The sequence below is a fragment of the Vanessa atalanta genome, chromosome 14 (assembly GCF_905147765.1).
Source record: "Vanessa atalanta chromosome 14, ilVanAtal1.2, whole genome shotgun sequence".
NCBI classification, from domain to species: domain Eukaryota; kingdom Metazoa; phylum Arthropoda; class Insecta; order Lepidoptera; family Nymphalidae; genus Vanessa; species Vanessa atalanta.
Genome location: NC_061884.1, coordinates 1,987,271 through 2,007,778, shown reverse-complemented (window position 1 = coordinate 2,007,778; position 20,508 = coordinate 1,987,271). Strand labels below are relative to the sequence as shown.

The 20,508-nt window shown below is 32.1% G+C and overlaps 2 protein-coding genes across 3 annotated transcripts; one reads left to right on the top strand and one right to left on the bottom strand.

Moving 5' to 3' along the window:
- Positions 1–2,262: 2,262 nt before the first annotated feature.
- LOC125068901 lies at positions 2,263–4,685 on the bottom strand. Its single transcript, XM_047678272.1, has 5 exons — positions 4,602–4,685; positions 4,151–4,237; positions 3,402–3,587; positions 2,780–2,909; positions 2,263–2,380 (listed from the first exon to the last, which is right to left on the bottom strand). Exons 2-5 carry the CDS (start codon positions 4,229–4,231, stop codon positions 2,310–2,312), a joined length of 468 nt encoding a protein of 155 aa, XP_047534228.1. The 5' UTR covers positions 4,232–4,237; positions 4,602–4,685; the 3' UTR covers positions 2,263–2,309.
- A 3,841-nt stretch (positions 4,686–8,526) lies between these two features.
- On the top strand, positions 8,527–20,435 carry LOC125068802 (alkaline phosphatase-like). Of its 2 annotated transcripts, XM_047678118.1 has the most exons (9): positions 8,527–8,629; positions 14,173–14,375; positions 15,502–15,694; positions 16,153–16,316; positions 16,470–16,683; positions 17,518–17,651; positions 18,356–18,554; positions 19,030–19,263; positions 20,111–20,435. In XM_047678118.1, the coding sequence occupies exons 1-9, from the start codon at positions 8,545–8,547 to the stop codon at positions 20,272–20,274; spliced, it is 1,590 nt and encodes a 529-aa protein (XP_047534074.1). In that variant the 5' UTR covers positions 8,527–8,544; the 3' UTR covers positions 20,275–20,435. The 2 variants fall into 2 exon arrangements, with proteins under 2 accessions (XP_047534074.1, XP_047534075.1); XM_047678119.1 differs by lacking the exon at positions 14,173–14,375 and having other exon boundaries at positions 8,540–8,629.
- Positions 20,436–20,508: the final 73 nt, after the last annotated feature.

Sequence of the window (20,508 nt, the reverse complement as noted above, 5' to 3'; positions counted from 1 at the left end):
CAGCAGAACCATTGTTCGAGAATCCGCCAATAGTGCTTTTACGTAAGGGGACTATGTGCCGTACCAGCACAGGACTCGTCACATCGAAAGTAAATACCACTATTTATTCAGCGCCGTCGTAACGACGAAGGTTGGTATTCAGCTTTGGAAATAAATGTTCGTTTTTTAGGTTGGTACGAAACGTTAGGAAAATAATTTAAACTGTAACATTTATAATAAAATACCTATTTATAAAATTGTAAATATGATTCTTTTATGAAACAAGTGAAACGGTTTTACAGAGGAGTATATTTGGAATAAAATATAGTAATAAGTAATTCTGTTTCACATAATTATAAAAATATATTAAAAACATATTATTGTAAGTTTTATTCACTAAACAGTATTATTTATTAATAAAAAAATATTACGTGTAAATTATTATCAATAATTAATTCAATGTATTCCAATTATTACATATTATGTCAAATTTAAAAATATTCAATATTATAATATGTTAAATATAATATCTATATATGATTTATAAACGTATAAAAACAGGAACGAATATGTCATGGAATTATTAGAGCTGCCGCACATTGATGAGTTTTAATCAATCATAAGTGAACACCACTACGAGTCGGGTTTTAGGAGACATCATACTAGGAACATTTATTTATTTACTAGACTGTAACGCAAACCATTAACTTTGCTTGTAAATGATATTTTCTCTGAAATGCAACAAATCTGAGCCGAGCAGAGATGGCCTAGTGGTTAGAACGCGTTCAAACCAAGGCAAGCACCACTGAATTCCATGTGCTTAATTTGTGTTTATTAATCTCGTACTCCGAAAACATCGTGAAAAAACTTGTATATGTATTCTACCATCATTTTACGTATCCACCAACCCGCATTGGAACACCATGATATAATTAGTTCGGAACCTTCGCTTCAAATCAAAAGGAGACCTAAGCCCAGCAGTGGGATGTTTACAAGCTGATATTACACATTTTAGGATATGCATGGTAGATATTTTAATTTCTTGGCTTCTGGTGGCTTCGCTTTAACAGTTTGATTAATAAACTATTTTTCCCTCTCCTTCCTAGGCCAGATCATAGTCTTTAATAGCATACGAATGAGAGAGAAATATAGTACTAACAGACGCATTATTCAAGTCAACGATGTGCGGTAGCTTTTGTAACGATCAACGTTAATAGTTCATTTTAACTATATTTCATGGAAGACAAACTGATGATCTGAAGAAAATGAGGTTCATTGTCATCTCTAGGACATCTACACAATGACTTTTCAGTAACGACTGTTAATCCATTGTCGTTTCTTTAGATTATTTATATTATATGTATACGGTGCCCTACAAAAGAACTAAAACAAACGGGACAACTTCATTATTCAAATGTCCGTAAAAGCTACGCTTTGCGCTCACGGAATTTCATTCTATTTTACTAGTGTACTCGTAGTTAGTGGCCAAGAGTTGGCCGCTATATTTTTCAACGCGTTCGCAGCTCTGACAATATATCTAAAGAAATAAATAGAATATAAGGTAGGTTTATTGAAGTTATCAGAATAGACATCTAATAACTAACTATTATTAACTGATCCCAACAATTCACATCCAAGTCCTTGCTCAAGCGTCCGAACCATAAGGAACAAAATGCCAAAAGAAAAACATCGTACATAGATCTCCGTCTCGCTAACTGACAATAGACACGCGTAGAAAATGTAGTACTGTGTCGTGAAAACACATTGACTAATATGTATACCATGAAAACATGGAAAAACTCCTCAAGTGATATTTCGAACTCGATATTTTTTTTTATAAATTCTATATAAGTCCTGATGTTGTTTTTTTTTGGATGTTTATTTTGATACCACTAGCCGTTTTATTTTTGTGACAATGAACCTCCTTTCTTTATTACAAAAGTTTGTTATGATTACAACTATGATATGATCATTCTATCGTGTAATGTTAAATACAACGCAATTCACAACCACTATTTAAGCGATATTGTATTATTTTTTTTCAGTAAAAACTTTTTATTGTTAACTCTTTTGTACAATGATTTACAAAACATTACAAATAACATTTGTTGCATATATGGATAAGAAATTTAATTTGATAAAATAATTAAATACGTATAAATATATTTATATTAAAAAATCATGAATACCAAAATATATATACAATGTTTAATATAAAATATATTTTATAAATACAATATTAAAAAGGACATACCATTATTTACCAGCGGGTATCGGGTTCGTGTTTCCTTCATTATAATTATAAAAGAAAACAGAAGATCGTTATAATTTTACAAAACACCGTCTTCGTTGATTGATATCAAATAACTTCGGATCACGACGATGTAGTAGAAATTCTCAGCTGGAATCAAAACAAGTATAAGTTGACGCTATGTTAATTACTTAACTCCTAGCACGATCGTTTTATAATATTTAAACTTATTTTGTATTTATATCCTATTGCTATTAACTATTCCAAAGAAATTCTTCCTAAATATTTCTGACATTTATACATATATACTCATTGAACTAATTTTAAATTGAATTATATTTATTTAAGTAAAGTTTATTTGTTGACCTACAGTTTCGGAGTTCTCATGATGAATCTGACTGAGAGTGTAATTTTGCTTATCTATGCATTAAAGTTTAATATTGTGCCAATGATATATCATTGGATCACCTGTGATCACAGGTTACAATAAATGTTATCAAAAGCCTTCCACAGTCGAAAAAATAATATGTACACCATATACAAACATACCTAGGAATAGTATCTGTGCGATGACGTGCCCAGCGCCCATGTGGAACAGCGACTTTAAGAAACCGATGATGTAAAGCACCAGGAACACGATCCAAAAGATGCAGTACTTCTTCATGATACTACATCTCTCCTTCAATAAAATAATCATTATTAAACGACTTGCACATATAATTTATTTTGTACACAATCACATGAGTTATGATTGGTTATACGCTTTGCAGGAGATTTCGAAAAAACTCGATTTTGGGAATGTTTCGAATATTATATTTTAGTACAAATCATTCAAACTTTATAAACAAAGGGAATTATTAAAGAAGGGAAGACTTCATCTGTGATTATAACCTCTCTCGTGCTACATGGTGAAGAAAATCATCGGGAAGAAAAACTGCATTTGTCGAATGATATTCTGCCATATGTCTATGCACCAACCCAAAATGAAACAGCCATATATGAAATACGTTTAAAACCTCCAAACCAGAGAGAGGACTTTAGTTTTAATAATTTAGCTTCTATCAACGCTACTTATTTTGATCAAAGATTATTTTACAAATTATAATAGTTCAAGCATTAAATAGTTTCATTAATACAGAAAAATTATTCAGATTATCTTGTATAAACCTACCTTATACACAGCCCACACGAAGATGAAATGCAGTAGGAACTTGAGGAAGAGCAACACGACAAGAAGGACAACGATGGTATAGAGCACAGAGGACATGCCATCCATATCATCCTTCTTCAACTCAGCGGCACTCTTGATATCCACAGCGAATGCGATCAGTATCAATGCCAGTAAGAAGGTCAGGATCTGCGAAGAGGATGTATAGCGAAATGTATTCTTCTCATTGAACTTTGTATTTTAGTAAATGTAAATTCAGGATTGATTATTAACTAATATTCCTATTGGGCTTTAACTATTTATGATCTATCATGCACTACCATAGACAATGCTTTGAGTATTAAGCCTTTTGTAAAATATATATTTTTGTTTTATTATTTGTGTTGCACAATTGTGCCCTAACCGACGACGGCCACGGAGGCCGTTTTAAAGGGAGATTTGGCCAGAAGTGTGTGCAATACACAAGTGCACTCTCCATAACTCTCATGGGATGGCTCATCCAACGCGATCAGAAATAGTTCAGGTGCAGGACCAATGGCTTAAAATACACACATTTCCAATGTTTAAACTCAGGGCTGCTCTGACAATTTTTTAACGAAAAAAAGCCTAATAGCTTTATATTGGCATTTGAACCCAGGACCTCGGGAAAAGCAGCCGTATAAGCTATACGTATAAGTATACAAGAACAATGAAGCGGGCTGGATATCAATTCTAAGATTTTCATTAGTCATATTGTTTCTTTGAGAACTTACCGAATTTATGATCCCCATGACGATACATCCTGTTCTCAGATCGAATATAAAGCAGAACTTGTCCAGCACTGGGAGCTCCATCCTGGCCTTAAATACATAACTTCATCTATTCAATAACTATTACTCCTACATATTATTTAATATGTGATAATAAATTATATTACAGATAGCTATTATGATATTAGGAAGTATTTCTTTTTAGAAGGTTAATAAATCAAATCGATCACTAAAAGATCACACTAGTTTATATTTGGAAAAAATATTATAATTTCGCGTCGAAAAAAACTTAATATAAAGTCAAAAAATCTACTACTATCATATGAAAAGTTATTGTTTCTGATATTGACTCCCTTTACAAATAAAATCAATACAAATAAATTAATAATTCAAAAGTACGATTGAATATAAGATGTCTATAAGAATTACATTAATAAAATACCCTTTAATTTACCTTAGTTATCCTTGGCTTTCAGTTAGTTAAATAACCTTATATCTATTTATCATTGAACATACACAAAACGTCACAGGAACTCACCATTTCTTTATGAATTGATTATTGAACAAAACTTTTCGTTATACCCGCGATATTAATACGAAAGTAATCGGTTCAGGTACGGGACGTGTTAATATAACACCCAGTTTCCATTGTGGGGAAACGGTTTCAGTTTGTAAGGACAAGTTTGATTGAAGTAAGGAGAATTGTTAAGGAGACGCTCTTTACTTTACGGGTTTTCCTTTATATAGTATTTTTTTTTTTTGTATTTTTAATTTTCAGGAGAGTTTAAAGCATAATTTCTATGAACGGAAGGTGTATTGGTAGTTGAATTGCTAATAAGGATATTTGTCTGCGACATACATATGCTATTATTATTTAAATTGACTAGTTGTTCAAGTGACAAGTTTAGCTGAAGATCTCACAGATTTCGAGTTTCAAGATTCAGTCAATTTGGTCCAATAAAAGGCTATAAGGTTTTCTTGTGAACAATTTAAAATTATTTTTGTAATGTATGTTTATTGTTTAAGTATGTTTGGAAGTTGGTAGAACTTACGCACAAGTGCAAAGAGCACGTACAGCATTAATATACCCATACATGTGCACTTTTTTTTAAGCGCACATTTGAGCTAGTTTCAGGCGATTGCTGAAATTGGTCAGCGGTCCGTTATGATGATGTCACTGTATCTTAATATGTGAAGTTATATATTCTAATAAACTATTTTCAAAAAGACGTTTTTATGGAAAAAAATTGAAACGCTATAAATATCGGAGCTTCGTCGCCACAAAGTTCATAATTATTTTTTTAAATCGATATAATTGTTAATTAACAAAAAAGTTATAATTATAATGAATGATAGACACTTTTACATAATTCCACATATGCAAAAAATCATAAAGTATCATTCAAATTTCTAATATATAATTCTAGTGTTGACTGCTGACTTCCCCTTAACGGAGGCTGTACAGTCCTGCGCAGAACACCGCGTCGATCGATCCTAACCCGATATATACCTACTCCTACCACACATTTAATTGTAACTGTCTACATCTCTATACACGTTATAAATTCCTCGAAGTACCTGCGTAAGTGTGCAATCGAATCAACGAAACGATGAAATATAATATAATTAAATCGTTTTTTTCAACGTTTTTGTCAACTGATATGTTGAATAAAAAACCTTAGCACCTGACATTTTTATTATAGTTTAAGTTTAATGTTTTAAAACTTAATAAATAATAATAATTGTCAGTTTATTGTTTCGCTGTATTCATATATTATGAATTATAAATTTATAAGTCTTATTGATATTGGCGTAATTATGATAATTTCGTAAGTATAATAATAAGACAATAAAAATAACCTTCTCATATCATGGCTTAGATTTTACCTAGGTGTCCTTAAGATAAAAAAAATCTTTAATGTTTTTAGCTAGTTCAATTATAATATTAGCATAATATGGGCAGTGCCGAATTCAATCTTAACCCCTAGGCCCTAAAAATTGCATAAAGTTTCATTACACAATTTTTAAGAAAATAAAATGACTCATTCATAGCGAGAATTTATTATATATATTCATATTTTTTTCAATAACGTGAAGTTTTTTTTAACATCCTCCGCCGCCCTGTTTCGCCACCCCTGTAAATTTGCTCTAGCCCCGAAGGTCCCTAATGTAAATCCAGCACTGATAAATAGTTTTTATCAAAGACAATGTCGCTATAAAGTTATCTATATAAAGTTCCTGTAATAAAAAATAAATATTTAATTAACAATGTTGTCTTAAATTTTATTGAAACACAATACCTAAACAATTATACTAACAGTTATAAACTTTTATAATGATAACAATGTAATTAGACTTTAGAGATAAAATCATGATAAATATCATGTACGTGATTTCATTCGCAACTCATTTTGATTACAGGCCTTTATGGTATTTACTTAATTAAAAATAATGCATTAAAAATCAAGTATTGAAGAAATATTTAAAGTAAAATATGAGGAGAATATATATTTGTAATGTCGCACTGATAAAGCTACTAAACATATACATACATATATACATAAAATTTATACTAAAAGAGCCAACACGTTTCAGAGGTTAAAGTAAAATACATAGTCAAGCAGGGATACGTCTGCTGATGGTTTTATTTGTAATTATATAAATGTTTCAGATAATGTAATAATGTTTATAAAACCCCATGAAAATAAATAAGAACATAATTTCGAACTCAACATTGAAGTAGAGCTTTGGTTGTTCCGCTTTTTTCTGTAATGCGCCTTTAGGCGTCTGTTTAGTGCTACCGAGAACATATTTCCATAGAGGAAAATAAACATTCATCACAAATATTTAATTATACAATTAGAAATGTGAAGGATGCCCTCCTGTGCGTCTGTTAGATTCCAAGTATTTTCAAGGAAGGAATAGCAAGGTGCATTTTGTAGAGAAGCACTCAGATTAGACTTACCATCAATTGTGATCGTAGTCAATGTGAGCCTACAGTCTATAAATAACATCACTTCTAACTGTATTACCTACATATGATATTTTTAAGTATAGCAGCAATAATCAATTACAAGGGATTACTGATATTCCTTTTTACGCCTCAATTTAAACTTAAAGCTTGTGTTAGGAGTAGGGATTTAAGAAATTTAGATATTCGTTATTGGTTTTTATTAATTATTATTTTTATTGTACACGAGATTTGAAATATATATATATATATACATACATATAAGTAAGAAAACATAAGCAATACTAAAAGTAGTAAAAATGATAGAAATATTGTAAGAACAGCGTCTAGGTCGCGGGATCATTCACTTGCATATATCTGGGATAAAAATATGGGATAAGTCTCTACCAATAACATCAAATTACTCTGTTTCGCTCCTCTGCTGCAAACAAATAAACATTTGCACGTTACTAAAAATATCGAAGGTTAATGCTTTTTTTTTCTACCGGAAAAATGTTTCACTGCTGGACTAAGACTTCCTCTCTCTTTGAGGAGAAGGTTTAGCGCTAATTACACCAAGATGTTAAGCGGATTGGTGGATACAAATGTGGTAGAATTTGATCGTGTTTTCCTTCACCGTTGAGCACGAATTAATCACATTGGTTTAGTGGTGCTTGCAACTCGCAACCATTGGTTAAGTTTCACGTGTTTTAACCTCAGCAGTCTCGGCTTATTTAATTATATTAATTAAGATTTTCGATTACTATTTATTCAGCTTTATTGAAGTTCCATTATGTCCATAATATTTTTTTGAACGAATATATAACTAAAACACATGTATCGTATTTGTATATAAAAAGTGATCCAATTTTTAATTACAGAAATATAGACTTTAGGCTCCCTCTGGGGGCGAGTAGGTGGAATTAATCCTAAACGCTAAATAGCGTATAACAGGGGATAGATGACACTAGCGATCACGAGTGGTAGTGTTGCTCACCGCGAAGTGTGATTTACATTTAGGATTTGGGACAACTAAAACCTTTATAACATTACACATTTACTTGCTGAATTTAATTTCCTTTTATTGTCTAATAACATATCAAGAACCTTCGTGCATATATATACTAGAATAACTATACTGTTTATAAACGAAAAAGAAATAATCTAAGTACGATTCATGAGAACAAATTATCGTGTTCAAATTTTACATAGACAAATACCGCACGACTTGTGATTTGGAACAATCAAAATAATGATTGATCACCAGTATTAAACTTAGAATTAATTACTATTAAAAGATAAGATAAACTCAAAACATTCGATAAATAAATGTGTTACAAGTAGGAAAAGAAATTTATTCATTGAATTTTATCATGTAAAAGTCGATTCGTTTCAAAATCATATCAATTCGTGACGTTGACAAGTCAAGTCATAGCCTTCAATTCAAATGTCAGTTGTCAAAATGCGCAAGAGCTGGTTGGTCGTGATTTTTGTGTTCAATATTCTTAGTGTACGATGTGTATTACGAAAAGGTTAGTTATTTTTTTTTAAACACTATTATAACATAAAATGTAAGTAATGGAAATTCTGCATTAATATTTTTTGTATTGTAATAGTTTAATAATTAAGAAATCGTTTTCAAGGATTGATTGCAATTGAAATAAAAACTAAACGTTATTTAGATTCATTTACTTTATATTGCTAAAGAAATTTCGTTTTTAATTTTATAATCGTGTTTTGTGAATATACAGGCTGATTTTCAATTGGGTGAGGTAGGACGAATCCATAAAATAAAACTGCGTCATTATATTTTTGAAAATTTTTTTTACGCCGCCGAGATGTTGATTTTGTTAAAAAAAATTCACTAAATTAATCCACGATATTGGACAACATCACATACATTACTTTGATCCCAATGTAAGTAGCTAAAGCACTTGTGTTATGGAAATCAGAAGTAACGACGGTACCACAAACACCCAGACCCAAGACAACATAGAAAACTAATGATTTTTTCTACATCGACTCGGCCGGGAATCGAACCCGGGACCTCGAAGTGGCGTACCCATGAAAACCGATGTACACACTACTCGACCACGGAGGTCGTCAAATAGTATCGATAATAAGGAAAATAACTATAAACGCCAAACTAAAGAAAAGTGGTTATTTTTAACAAACAGATTAATATATTAATATTCTCATAAATTGTCCGTACTGACTGTTTCGAGTCCGATTATATCCACTCGCATTCATTCATCACATCATATTAGTACATAATCAATTGTGCAAAATGATGTTCATTGTTTTTTTAAATCGACGCCTATTGAAGTATTCGTTATTGTACATTCATTATGAATATATTTTTGAATATAATATTGTCATTACTCGAATATTTACAAATTATTCTTTGACGTCTAAATAAATTGGTATGGGTGTTGATCACGACAGGACTATGACATGTTGCAATAGAATTTTCAGTTATCTATAGTATTTGAAGCCCTTTCTCTAGCTGCTAACAGCAACTACGCGTGTTTATGAAAAACTTGCTAAATTCAGCTATTTAAAAAAACAATCATACACAGTTATTTGTCTGTCTGTCCCCCCTGTCATTTATCTCCCCTTAATATTTGACATTTTCAAAAATCCTATATTAGAAAAAATTATGTATTAGAAGAACTAAATTTCAAGACAATCGAACCTTTGCTTTCGGAGATCTCGCATAGGTCACTTACATATAAGTATAAATGATTGTTTAGCTTACGGTAATTAATATCAGTTATGGAAATCATTCTAAAATATTATTTTGGTATTTTAGTATTATTGTGAGATACATTGAAAAGGCCCTTTTGATAACCATCAGATTTGTCATTTGTAACACTTTGGTAAAATATGTTCATAGACAAACTCAATATGCGGACAACTATGTGGTCTAAACCTTTATGTGTACTGTATCTCTTGTCCCTATAACTACACTGATTCATTCAGACTACAAACTAGAACATAGCATGAAATTTAACTGTAAAAAGTATAACTTATAACATAAACTTATGTTGTATTAGGGAAACTAGTGACTATTGGTATACCACCAATTTTTTATTGCCAATGTATTCCTCTATGAGAAATCATTGGTTTAGTCCATCTTCGAAGTACGCAAGACGTACTTATTATGATACAGAGACACGAAACAATACAAATATCAGTTTAATTGTTTACATGAAATTATATTGCCTTTTATTATCTATATAGCTTGTTATCGTGAGGAGAGATTACATTTTAATAAGATAATTCAAGACGAGAATATGATGTTGGATAATCTATATTATTTCCTTTAGTATTATATTTATCCATGTTTTTTTTTTTTATAAATTAAATATGGAATTGCTAAAAAATGTATGCATTTTTAAGTGCATCAACAACTATCTATTATTAAAAGTACATCTTTAAAGACGAAAGATTTTTTTTAAAGATGTAATTATTATAATACGTAATAATAAAGCAAATATGTTCAAAAAAATATTCCGAGTGGCTTGTGTAAAATAAATCATAAACGGTTACTTAGGATGAAGTAAGGTTTTTTTTACTTATCTAATTCCAAAGTAGATAAGTAAAAAAAAAATATCAATGAAATTAAAATATATAAAAAATGAAAAAAATTTAATTAAAAGAATAAAAATTATTTGACTGTGAAATTATATATAATACCTATAATAATATATATAAAAGAAAGTAGTGTTAGTTACTTATAACTCATGAACGGATGAACCGATTTGGCTGAAAATTGGTGGGGAGGTAACTTAGAACCAGGAGACGGACTTTTGATTCCGTTTCGGAACGGAAACGTGAATATGATCAACAGGAATTAGATTTAGTAGTTCAAACGAATGTACCCCTGTTAAATCCCTGAACAAATGGAAGTTTATGATACATTCATGAAGTCAATTGATGATGGAAATGGTGGTTTATATTTCCTGGATGCCCCTGGTGGAACTGGTAAGACATTTCTCATGTCAATAGTTTTAGCCGCTGTTCGTGCGAGATCCAACATTGAGGTTGCAGTTGTTTCTTCTAGAATCGCAGCCACTTCGTTAGAAGGATGCCTTATGGCTTATTCAGCATTGAAATTGCCGTTAAATCTTAAAACTATTGAAGAACCAACATTTTGCAAAACAATGCAATGGTCAAAGTTTTATCAGCATCGAAAAACATCACCTGGAACGAATGCACAATGGCACATAACGTGCATTGGAAACACTTAACCGAACCTTGAAATGTCTACGTAATTACTTGAGATGTTTTGAAGGTGCAACAATTTTACCGTTTGGATATTTCCGCCGAACACTGTTCAACTGCTGCCGACGAAGTAAACCCTTGCCTCCAATCATCAAATCTTTCGATCTATGTAAGGAAATTTCAGCTGACAATAAACATGAGAGTTACATTTGCTGAAGATTTCTCGGAGCAATTGCTAACTATCGGTAAAGGTTGAGTACCTGTCGAAGAAACTAGCGGATTGATCTTATTTTTTTAGAATTTCCACAAAAGGAACCAACAAAGTATTCCCAAACATCTTTACTAACCACAAAAATAATGAATGGTAACAACAAAGATGTAGATGATTTAAACTACATAATTTCCGATCCATCTTGAATTCACAAGGGCAATCTTTGAAAGTTTGTGGTCCGAATCTGAATAATCCATGTTTTTCCAATGGTCAATTATATGTGGCATGTTCACGGGTCAGAGGACCATCTGCGTGATTTGTTCTTGCGCCTGATAATAAAACAAAAAATGTCGTCACTAAGTGCTTTACTGAAGAGTCCAAACTATGTACCAAAAGAATCATTAAAATGCTTGATTTTTTTTTATTAATATATATTATATTAATAAAAAAATTGAACTTAATAAAATCCAAAATCTCATTTATTGCATCTAAGGCGGAACAAATTTCACCGGGTCAGCTAGTATTTATATAAAAATATGTTGCCAGAAGAGGAACTGCATGGAAACTGATAGAAATAAAAAATATTGATCAGTCTTTATTCTATTGATAATTGTGAAAAAAAAAATATATAAAAGTTGAAAAAAAAAAACATATATAAATAATTTAAATTACCTTATTTAAAATGATAACAATCCGTTTGAATAAATAAATTTAAATTTAAAATTGGAATGAATGAAAAGAAAGTAGTTGTCAATTTTCACAAGTACAATCGTTATTTAAATGCAAGAACACGATATCTTTGTTATCTGTCACTTTATTGTTTATCTTCGCGGATACTCAAGTACCTTTCTTTAAACTTGTGTCAACGTTCATGATACAGTTTTATTAATTAACTAGATTCAGTGCTTGAATCTCAGTTTCTATTTAGGTATACCTACTTAATTATATGATTATTAAATATTTATGAAATTTCATCATCATCATCATCCTCCTGCCCTTAACACAATTTTATTTGGGGTCGGAGCAGCATTCTTCTTCCATACTTCTCTGTCTGACGTCATCACACAAGTAATATTCTTTCCAGATACATCGTCTTTTACACAACCCATCCATCGTTTCTTTGGTCGTCCTAAACAGTCATAAACAGTTACTTAGGATGAAGTAAAATTTGCAAGTAGATAAGCAAAAAAATTAAAACGAAATACTCCATTTATTGTACGTAAAATAATATAAAAAACTCCCTAATTTCCTTCAACATAACCTAAATTATATTTATTTATTATATTTATTAATTTCGTTACACACATGAGCTATTTGCAATAAAGCTTTTGTCAAGATTCGATCGACTAAAGACAAAACTAGGATCAACACGTAAATAAGGACGTTTTCTTACCATCTAATATATTTTATTTTAGATTATATTTGTAACTGCAGATTTTAGTATTAGCAATAAAACATTTTGTAAATGCGTGTAGAAAAAAAAGGAATAACTATCAAATTTTCAACAATTATAATGCTCGAATTTCGACCACAGACAACCAGTAATGTTTTTAAATCAACAATGAGTATGGATACAGTCGAGACAGGAATAGGTCAAATACATAATTCATGGTTAAACAAAAAAATACAACGTGTTAATAAAAAACCTTTGTCACAACTATTACTATAATTTTAAATGAAAATTTTATTTATTAACTTGTATTATTAAAGAAAAATCGTTACACACACACGTGTTAGCAATACCGCATTCAAGTAGGTATCTAATACTCCATATGGTCTTTTCTGTATCCTTTAAAACGTGTAGGTAATGATTCATGATGATCTGTAGACTTAAGATGTGACGTAAAACGAACTCACTTTCGAGTGTATAATTTTTGAGGTTAGGATTATAAACACCTTTGTAAATATCTTTTAATGTTCTTTAGTAGTAAAAAAGTTGTTACATTTTACGCCTAATACTTATTTTAGGCATCTGTAGATCTGGCTAGGCAAAGATTTTTATTATTCATCCAAGCAAGCAATCAAATGACCTAAGATAATGATCACCGCGATATAAGGATGTTACGTTCCATGTGCCTGAAATTATTCTGCCAAGCCCACTATTCTTTGTTTATAAATAACTGTCTAGTGGTAACAGATGGAACAAAGCCACCACTACGTTAAAACATCTATGGCAAATTTCATTACAATTCAGTTCGGTTAATTCGCAAAAATTTGCCTTTGTATTTGTGATAGTAAATCTTACATATTTTTCACGGTCATATCAATCAGCGGCGTTAGCGCATGTCAGTGTGAGCTGCTGCGATGAGCTTATCAACAAACACAATTTAATTGTATACTGCTTTGTTGGTCAAGTAACCTACTTATACATTCCAGGATTCGAATTCACGTCGAAGCAGTTAAACCATAAACAGTACTTTACGTTTCTCTCATATTTCCCGCGCTTATGACTAGGTCGAGTTATTTCGAAAAAACATTTAAAAAATTAAAATGCATCAAAGTATTTAAGAGCTGTTAATCTGTAAAAATAGAAATTGTTGACTTGAAGCAACAAGCTTGCAATAAACAATATTTTATGAAACATTTACCGAGAGCTATTTCAGGAGAGGTTGTGTAAACTTTGAATCGATGTTATAGATTCAGACTACTGGACAAATTTGGCCTCAAAAGAGTTAGAAGAAGCGTTGAACGTAAAATGGAACGAAGGAATAGCTAAGAACATTATTTTGTTCATCGGCGACGGAATGGGACCGAACACAGTCACAGCTACGAGGATACACAGGGGCGGGGAGAGTCATCGTCTATCGTATGAGATGTTTCCGCACGTTGGATTGTTAAAGGTAACGTTATATAGGTAGAAAATATATTAATTTGAACATAAAATAAGAGCCCGTACGTCTCATTGTTGGGTAAAGGCCTCTTGAAAAGTTTTAGAGCTTATCCCATTTCGTTGCTTCAATGCGGGATGTTGGTGGTGTGGTACATGTGGCAGAATTTCTGTACAACCTGTACCACTTTCAATGTTCACTGATAAGCATAATAAGAAATATAAACAAGTTTAAGTGGGCTTGAGTTCGTAATATTCAGTTAAGGTGCACATTTTCCAGCCATTTTACAATCTTTGTTTAACATTTCATTAAAATAAACTAACACTTTATTTCGCCTAGTTTCGTATATTTTAATATGTATGTTTATTTTAACTAACAGCTTCCGTCCGAATTCTACATTCTGTTTAAATACAGAAATATTTCAAAACATAAACTGTAACTGGAATTACGTGTGAATGGAAATTTTTAATCCCGTCCAAAACTTCCAAAAAGCAGCCCAGCAGTGTGATTCACTCACTCGTGAAATGTTATAAATAAATAAATAAATAAATATTGGACAACATCACATACATTACTCTGATCCCAATGTAAGAAGCTAAACCACTTGTGTTGTGTAATGTTGAAAACCCACTACCGGGGATACGCCACTTTATAAATAAAAAGGAACTTTTAGCTACATGAACTAACACATAAACAACCAAAATTAAACACAGAGACTACCCTAGTCTTAATGTAGCTTATTTATACGTACATTTCTAAAGCAAGACCTTATCTATTTACAAAATTTGAACCAAATCGTAGGAACCGTTTCCGAGATATATAAAATATATATAAATAATGTACACATGAACTAGCTGAGCCCGCACCTTTACTTGCGCGAAACCTATAAAACTTAATAGCACTCAAACCTTCACCCCCATTGTATCCCTCTAGGGGTGAATTAAAGAAATACCAAATTTCTTCTTAATCGGTTGAGGTAACAGAGTTATTTTCACAATTATAACATTAGTAGGTATAGTAGGGAGTGCTTATTTAATATTACAAGATAACGCAATGGATATCTTAACTGCAATAAATATTTTTTTAATGTAATTTGAAAATTATTCTAGGCCTAATCCATATTATATCCTATTTTCAGACTTATTCTGCTAACAAAATGGTTCCCGACTCGGCTGCTACTGCAACAGCATTGCTATGTGGCGAAAAGACTAACCAGAACACAGTGGGTGTTACCTCGTCTGTGCAACACAGAGATTGTGCCGCGTCTTTAAACCCTGGTGCTAAGTTAGATTCTTTAGCTGCATTGGCTCTAAAAGCTGGAAAGAGTGCTGGTTAGTACACAAAATTAAGAAATATTAATTGTTTATGAAGATATATTAATGTTTTTGATTAGATTATGAAGAGTATTTATTTCTTAATACTTTATAGTCTATGTATACGTATGTATACATAGACTATAAAGTATTAAGAAATATACGAGACTAAAGAGTTTTGATAATAAATACGCACATACATACGTACGATATTACGAGAATAACTAATAATGACCACGCGCCAGCTATCACCACCTCTATACCATTTAATGAATCGTCATCTTTACTCAAAAAGATTGCAGCTAAATCCTGATTTATTTTTAAATGCTGTTTATTTGTGCATTATTAAGACTTAGACGTTTGTCGATCTGAACTCCTAAGAAAATATAATTGGATTCCAATTATACTTCTTACGTTCTAGTTCTTGCTCGATTTCGTAATACATATTGATAATGGTTAAACTTTAATTGTTCCAGGTTTTGTGACAACGATGCGTGTGACGCACGCAACGCCTGGTCCCGTATACGCTCACAGCGCGGCTCGTCAGTGGGAATGCGACAGCAGCATGCCCGCAGGTTCTGAACAGTGCAAGGACATCGCTAGACAGCTAATAGAAGATTTCCCCGGCAGAGATCTTAATGTAAGTAAAGATGAGTTTTGATAGCTTAAGACGTAGTTTCCTAGTAATTACTATTCGCCCCAAATTTCCTGCTAAATAAAACTAAAAATAAAATAAAACAACAATTTATATATTCAATCGAAATTACATTTATTTTTATGTACTAAATTTTAGGTAATCATGGGAGGTGGCAGACAAGGTTTGGTAGCTAATGCGACGGGCACACCTGATGATCCGATCAGCACATGGGGATGCTCGAGAGCTGACGGAAGAGATCTTATTCAAGAATACAGGAACAACAAACAAAGCAGAGGTCTGAAATATAGCGTCGTCTCAAATAATAGAGAACTTCAGAATTTGAATGTGAATGAGACTGATTATCTTTTGGGTAAGCCATCTTTTGCTTTCTGTTATATTTTTTAATATTAGCCAAAATATCTCTCATATTTTATATGATATTATAGTTTTAGCACATATCTAGCTGATATAAGCAGATCTATTCAAAAACCGAATTACAATTTACCTAAAGTTGCTATAAGTGAAATAATTATTGGGCCATAATTGAAACCACCACCCATTATCATTGCATTAGCATTATTAGCATTAGCAGTCTGTAAATTTTCCCACTGCTGGCCTCCTCTCCCTTTGAGGAGAAGGTTTGGAGCATATTCCACCACGCTGCTCCAATGCGGGTTGGCGGAATACACATGTGGCAGAATTTCATTGAAATTAGACACATGCAGGTTTCCTCACGATGTTTTTCTTCACCGCCGAGCACTAGATGAACACAAATTAAGCACATGCAAATTCAGTGGTGCCTGCCTGGGTTTGAACCCGAAATCATCGGTTAAAATATACGAGTTCTAACCACTGGGCCATCTCGGCGCGGCCATTATCATTGGAACTTTAAGAATTATAAACTATTACTTACACCTTCAACTTCCTAATCTAGGATGTTATGTTCTTGTGTCTGTAATGATACCTACTAGCTTCTAGATCCTTCTAACCAGAACATATTAATATAGATTATTGAGGATTAGCTAGGTTATGTAATTCATGACGAACAAGCAGATCTTCACAAGCCCTGCCACCGGTAAAATACATTACACTATTTAAGTATTGTTATTTAAAATACAATTTATACAATAGACATAAAATGTATAGACGAAAGTAAGGAATAATACGAATAAAATTTACATAATAAGACATTTTTCTATTACAGGAATTTTCTCCAACGCACACTTGGCGTATGACAACGAAAGGAACACAGGCCCAGAGGGTATGCCCTCCATAACAGACATGGTAGAAGCTGCTATCAAGGTTCTCAAGAAAAACTCAAAGGGATTCTTTCTAATGGTTCGTACATTATTATAAATAATAGTTCTCGGTCGCAACTAGCCGTGGACTAACCGACCGCTTTTAACTTAGGGGGTGATCGTAAAAACAGTTCAAGCTTGCTTCATGCAAAATTTCATCAAATTCAGTTTAGTGGTTTGGCTGTGAAAGAGCAACATTCAGAGTTACTTTCGAATTTATAATGTAAGTATGTAGATGGCAAATAACAACCTAATAGTAGACAAAGATATGATCACTTGATGCCGTCTAAAAAGATGTTATAGCTCTTGTGTTTAATGTAATATATTTTTTTAATTACATTAAAAAAACATTGTTTTTTCTTTTTTTTTTCGGTTCATTACTACGAATCCAATTGACATATACGATGCTTATAGTTTTAAAACGGCCACGGACGAAATAATTTTATGAAATATGAATTCAAGTAGAATCATGGTTTAAGAAAACAGTTTCTTGCAAATTTTTTACATTCTTGTTGACATATGTAAATATCGAATATTAATATAACTTTCATAAGCTAATTTCATAGATTCGCAAGTTAATACTTTAAAATCAAATAGCAATAATAAAATGTCATGTTACTCAATATCGTCAAATTAAATAGCTCCTAAAACATCCACCGTTTCTCTATGTTATGGGCGACAGGAAACGCACGAAATGCTATCGAATAAAAGCTGTACAAACGCGGATAACTGAATCTCTTAAAGGTAGAAGGTGGTAACATAGATATGGCGCACCACCGCGGCAGAGCCAAGCTCGCCGTGAACGAGGCGTCGGCCATGGAGCGGGCAGTGCGCGCCGCGCTCGCGCTCACCGACGCGCGCGACACGCTGCTCGTGGTGACCAGCGACCACACTCACACGCTGTCCATCAACGGGTATCCCGACAGAGGCGCTAATATTTTCGGTAAGTATTGGCATATAGCTTAAAGTATTTATGTCCGTTCAAACAGAATTATATAATATATTTGAAAGTAAATAAATAGCAGGCCCGGGCGAGAACAAGGACTGTTATATGAAACATTTTAATATTATCTTAATAGCAAATACCTTCGAGTATGAGGACTGATGGTAGAATTAGTAACCCTATTTTCTTTTCTGTACCGCGACAAGTGTTATGCAAAATTCACGATGATAAGTTGGAGTATTTACGACGTGACCGTGACAAACCAACGAACTAACTTTCATGTTAATAATGTAAAGATAAATATGATATTATAAGGTTAAGAAATTGTTAAAATATCGAAGTCAATCAGATCGGTTTTTTGTAATAAGTCTTAACAAAAACCGAAAATATTAGAAAATATATTCATTGAATATTGAACTTAATGACGTAGTTAATAATACTTGCTATAATTAAAAAAACATTTTCCTTAAAATAGGTGTAGTAGGACCGTCAAGATTCGATGGATTAAACTACACGACAATATCATACAGTACGGGAGGTCCTGGCTCCTTCCAGTACTCCATAGAGACCAATGGGACTGGAGCGCCTCACATTGTGAGGCAAAACCCGACCGTCGAGGAGACAGACTCGTACAAATACGAACAGATAGCGGCCGTGCCACTCGACGAAAATAGTCATGGCGGCGGTGACGTCACTATATACGCGCGAGGTGAGATAACTCAGTATCGCTAACAACGTAAGGATAAATTGAAACGAATTGTCGAAGTCTGTTCTGTTTATTAATTGTGTTCTATATAACTGTATTTCATTATTTGACGTAGTGTTAATTATTTGATAAACCAAAATATCGGTTATGATCGAACAAAATGTTTAATATTTAAAGTCAATCCCAAACGAAACAAAACCTCCACGAAATATAAAAATGTTAATGACGCTTTATCAACAATATTAACTAAATCACGTCTTTGCATCAGAATATTAGAGTATAATATATAGAGACAATTTCCATAGACAATTGTCACTTACTACAATATTGAACATAAGTTTCTAAGGTGCGATAGAACAAGATCGGCAAGGGATAAGATCGTAGCGTTGGAATTTCCGGCTGACTCGGCCACTTTTTATATGTTGTTCTCTAGTCAATATAGGCAGTTTTAATCGTTTTTTTTTTGCCTGGAAAACAAAATTAGTAAAAATATGCTCGAGTCAGTCAGAAATTTGATCGGTATGACCTCATTGCTAGTCGTACCCCAACGCAAGTAAGACTTTAGAATTAGTTAAATATGAATTCTATATTATAATTACTTTCAAGGAAGTTTAATTTCTTCTTCGATTTTGGTGTCGCTCTAGCTATTCAATGCTAACAAGTAATATGTCATGAATCTATAAAAAAATCTAGCTTTTTACCAGGTCAAAAATGAACGTAATTAATTATTCAAGATATATAACGTCAAACCAATGTCAAAGTTATTTATGTCTAATCCTCCTGTGATTGAAATAGACTACTTAAATGTATGCAAAGCACACACTTTTATAATTCGATATTTATTTTTCAGGTCCGTACGCTCATCTGTTTCACAACATCCACGAACAACACTACGTATTTCACGTGCTTTCTTATGCGGCTAAAATCGGACCTTATTCCGCGGGAAATAGCGTACAGTGCAATGTTGCCAAACTATCTGTGGGACTATTATTTTTAGTACTTTTTACACGATAATTTTTAATTGAACGGAAAGATTTTGTATGATAGAATAAAGTATTTAATATTTTTTCAATATAGGTTTAGAATTAACATATAGTAAAACTCAGCATATTTATAATTACGTAAATAATGTAGATACAATAATATATTTCAAATGCATTTTGTTCATTTACATAACTAAGTATATATACACTTTTATTAGTACTGTAAATAAAGTTAGATAATGATTTCTGAAATAAATAAAACAAA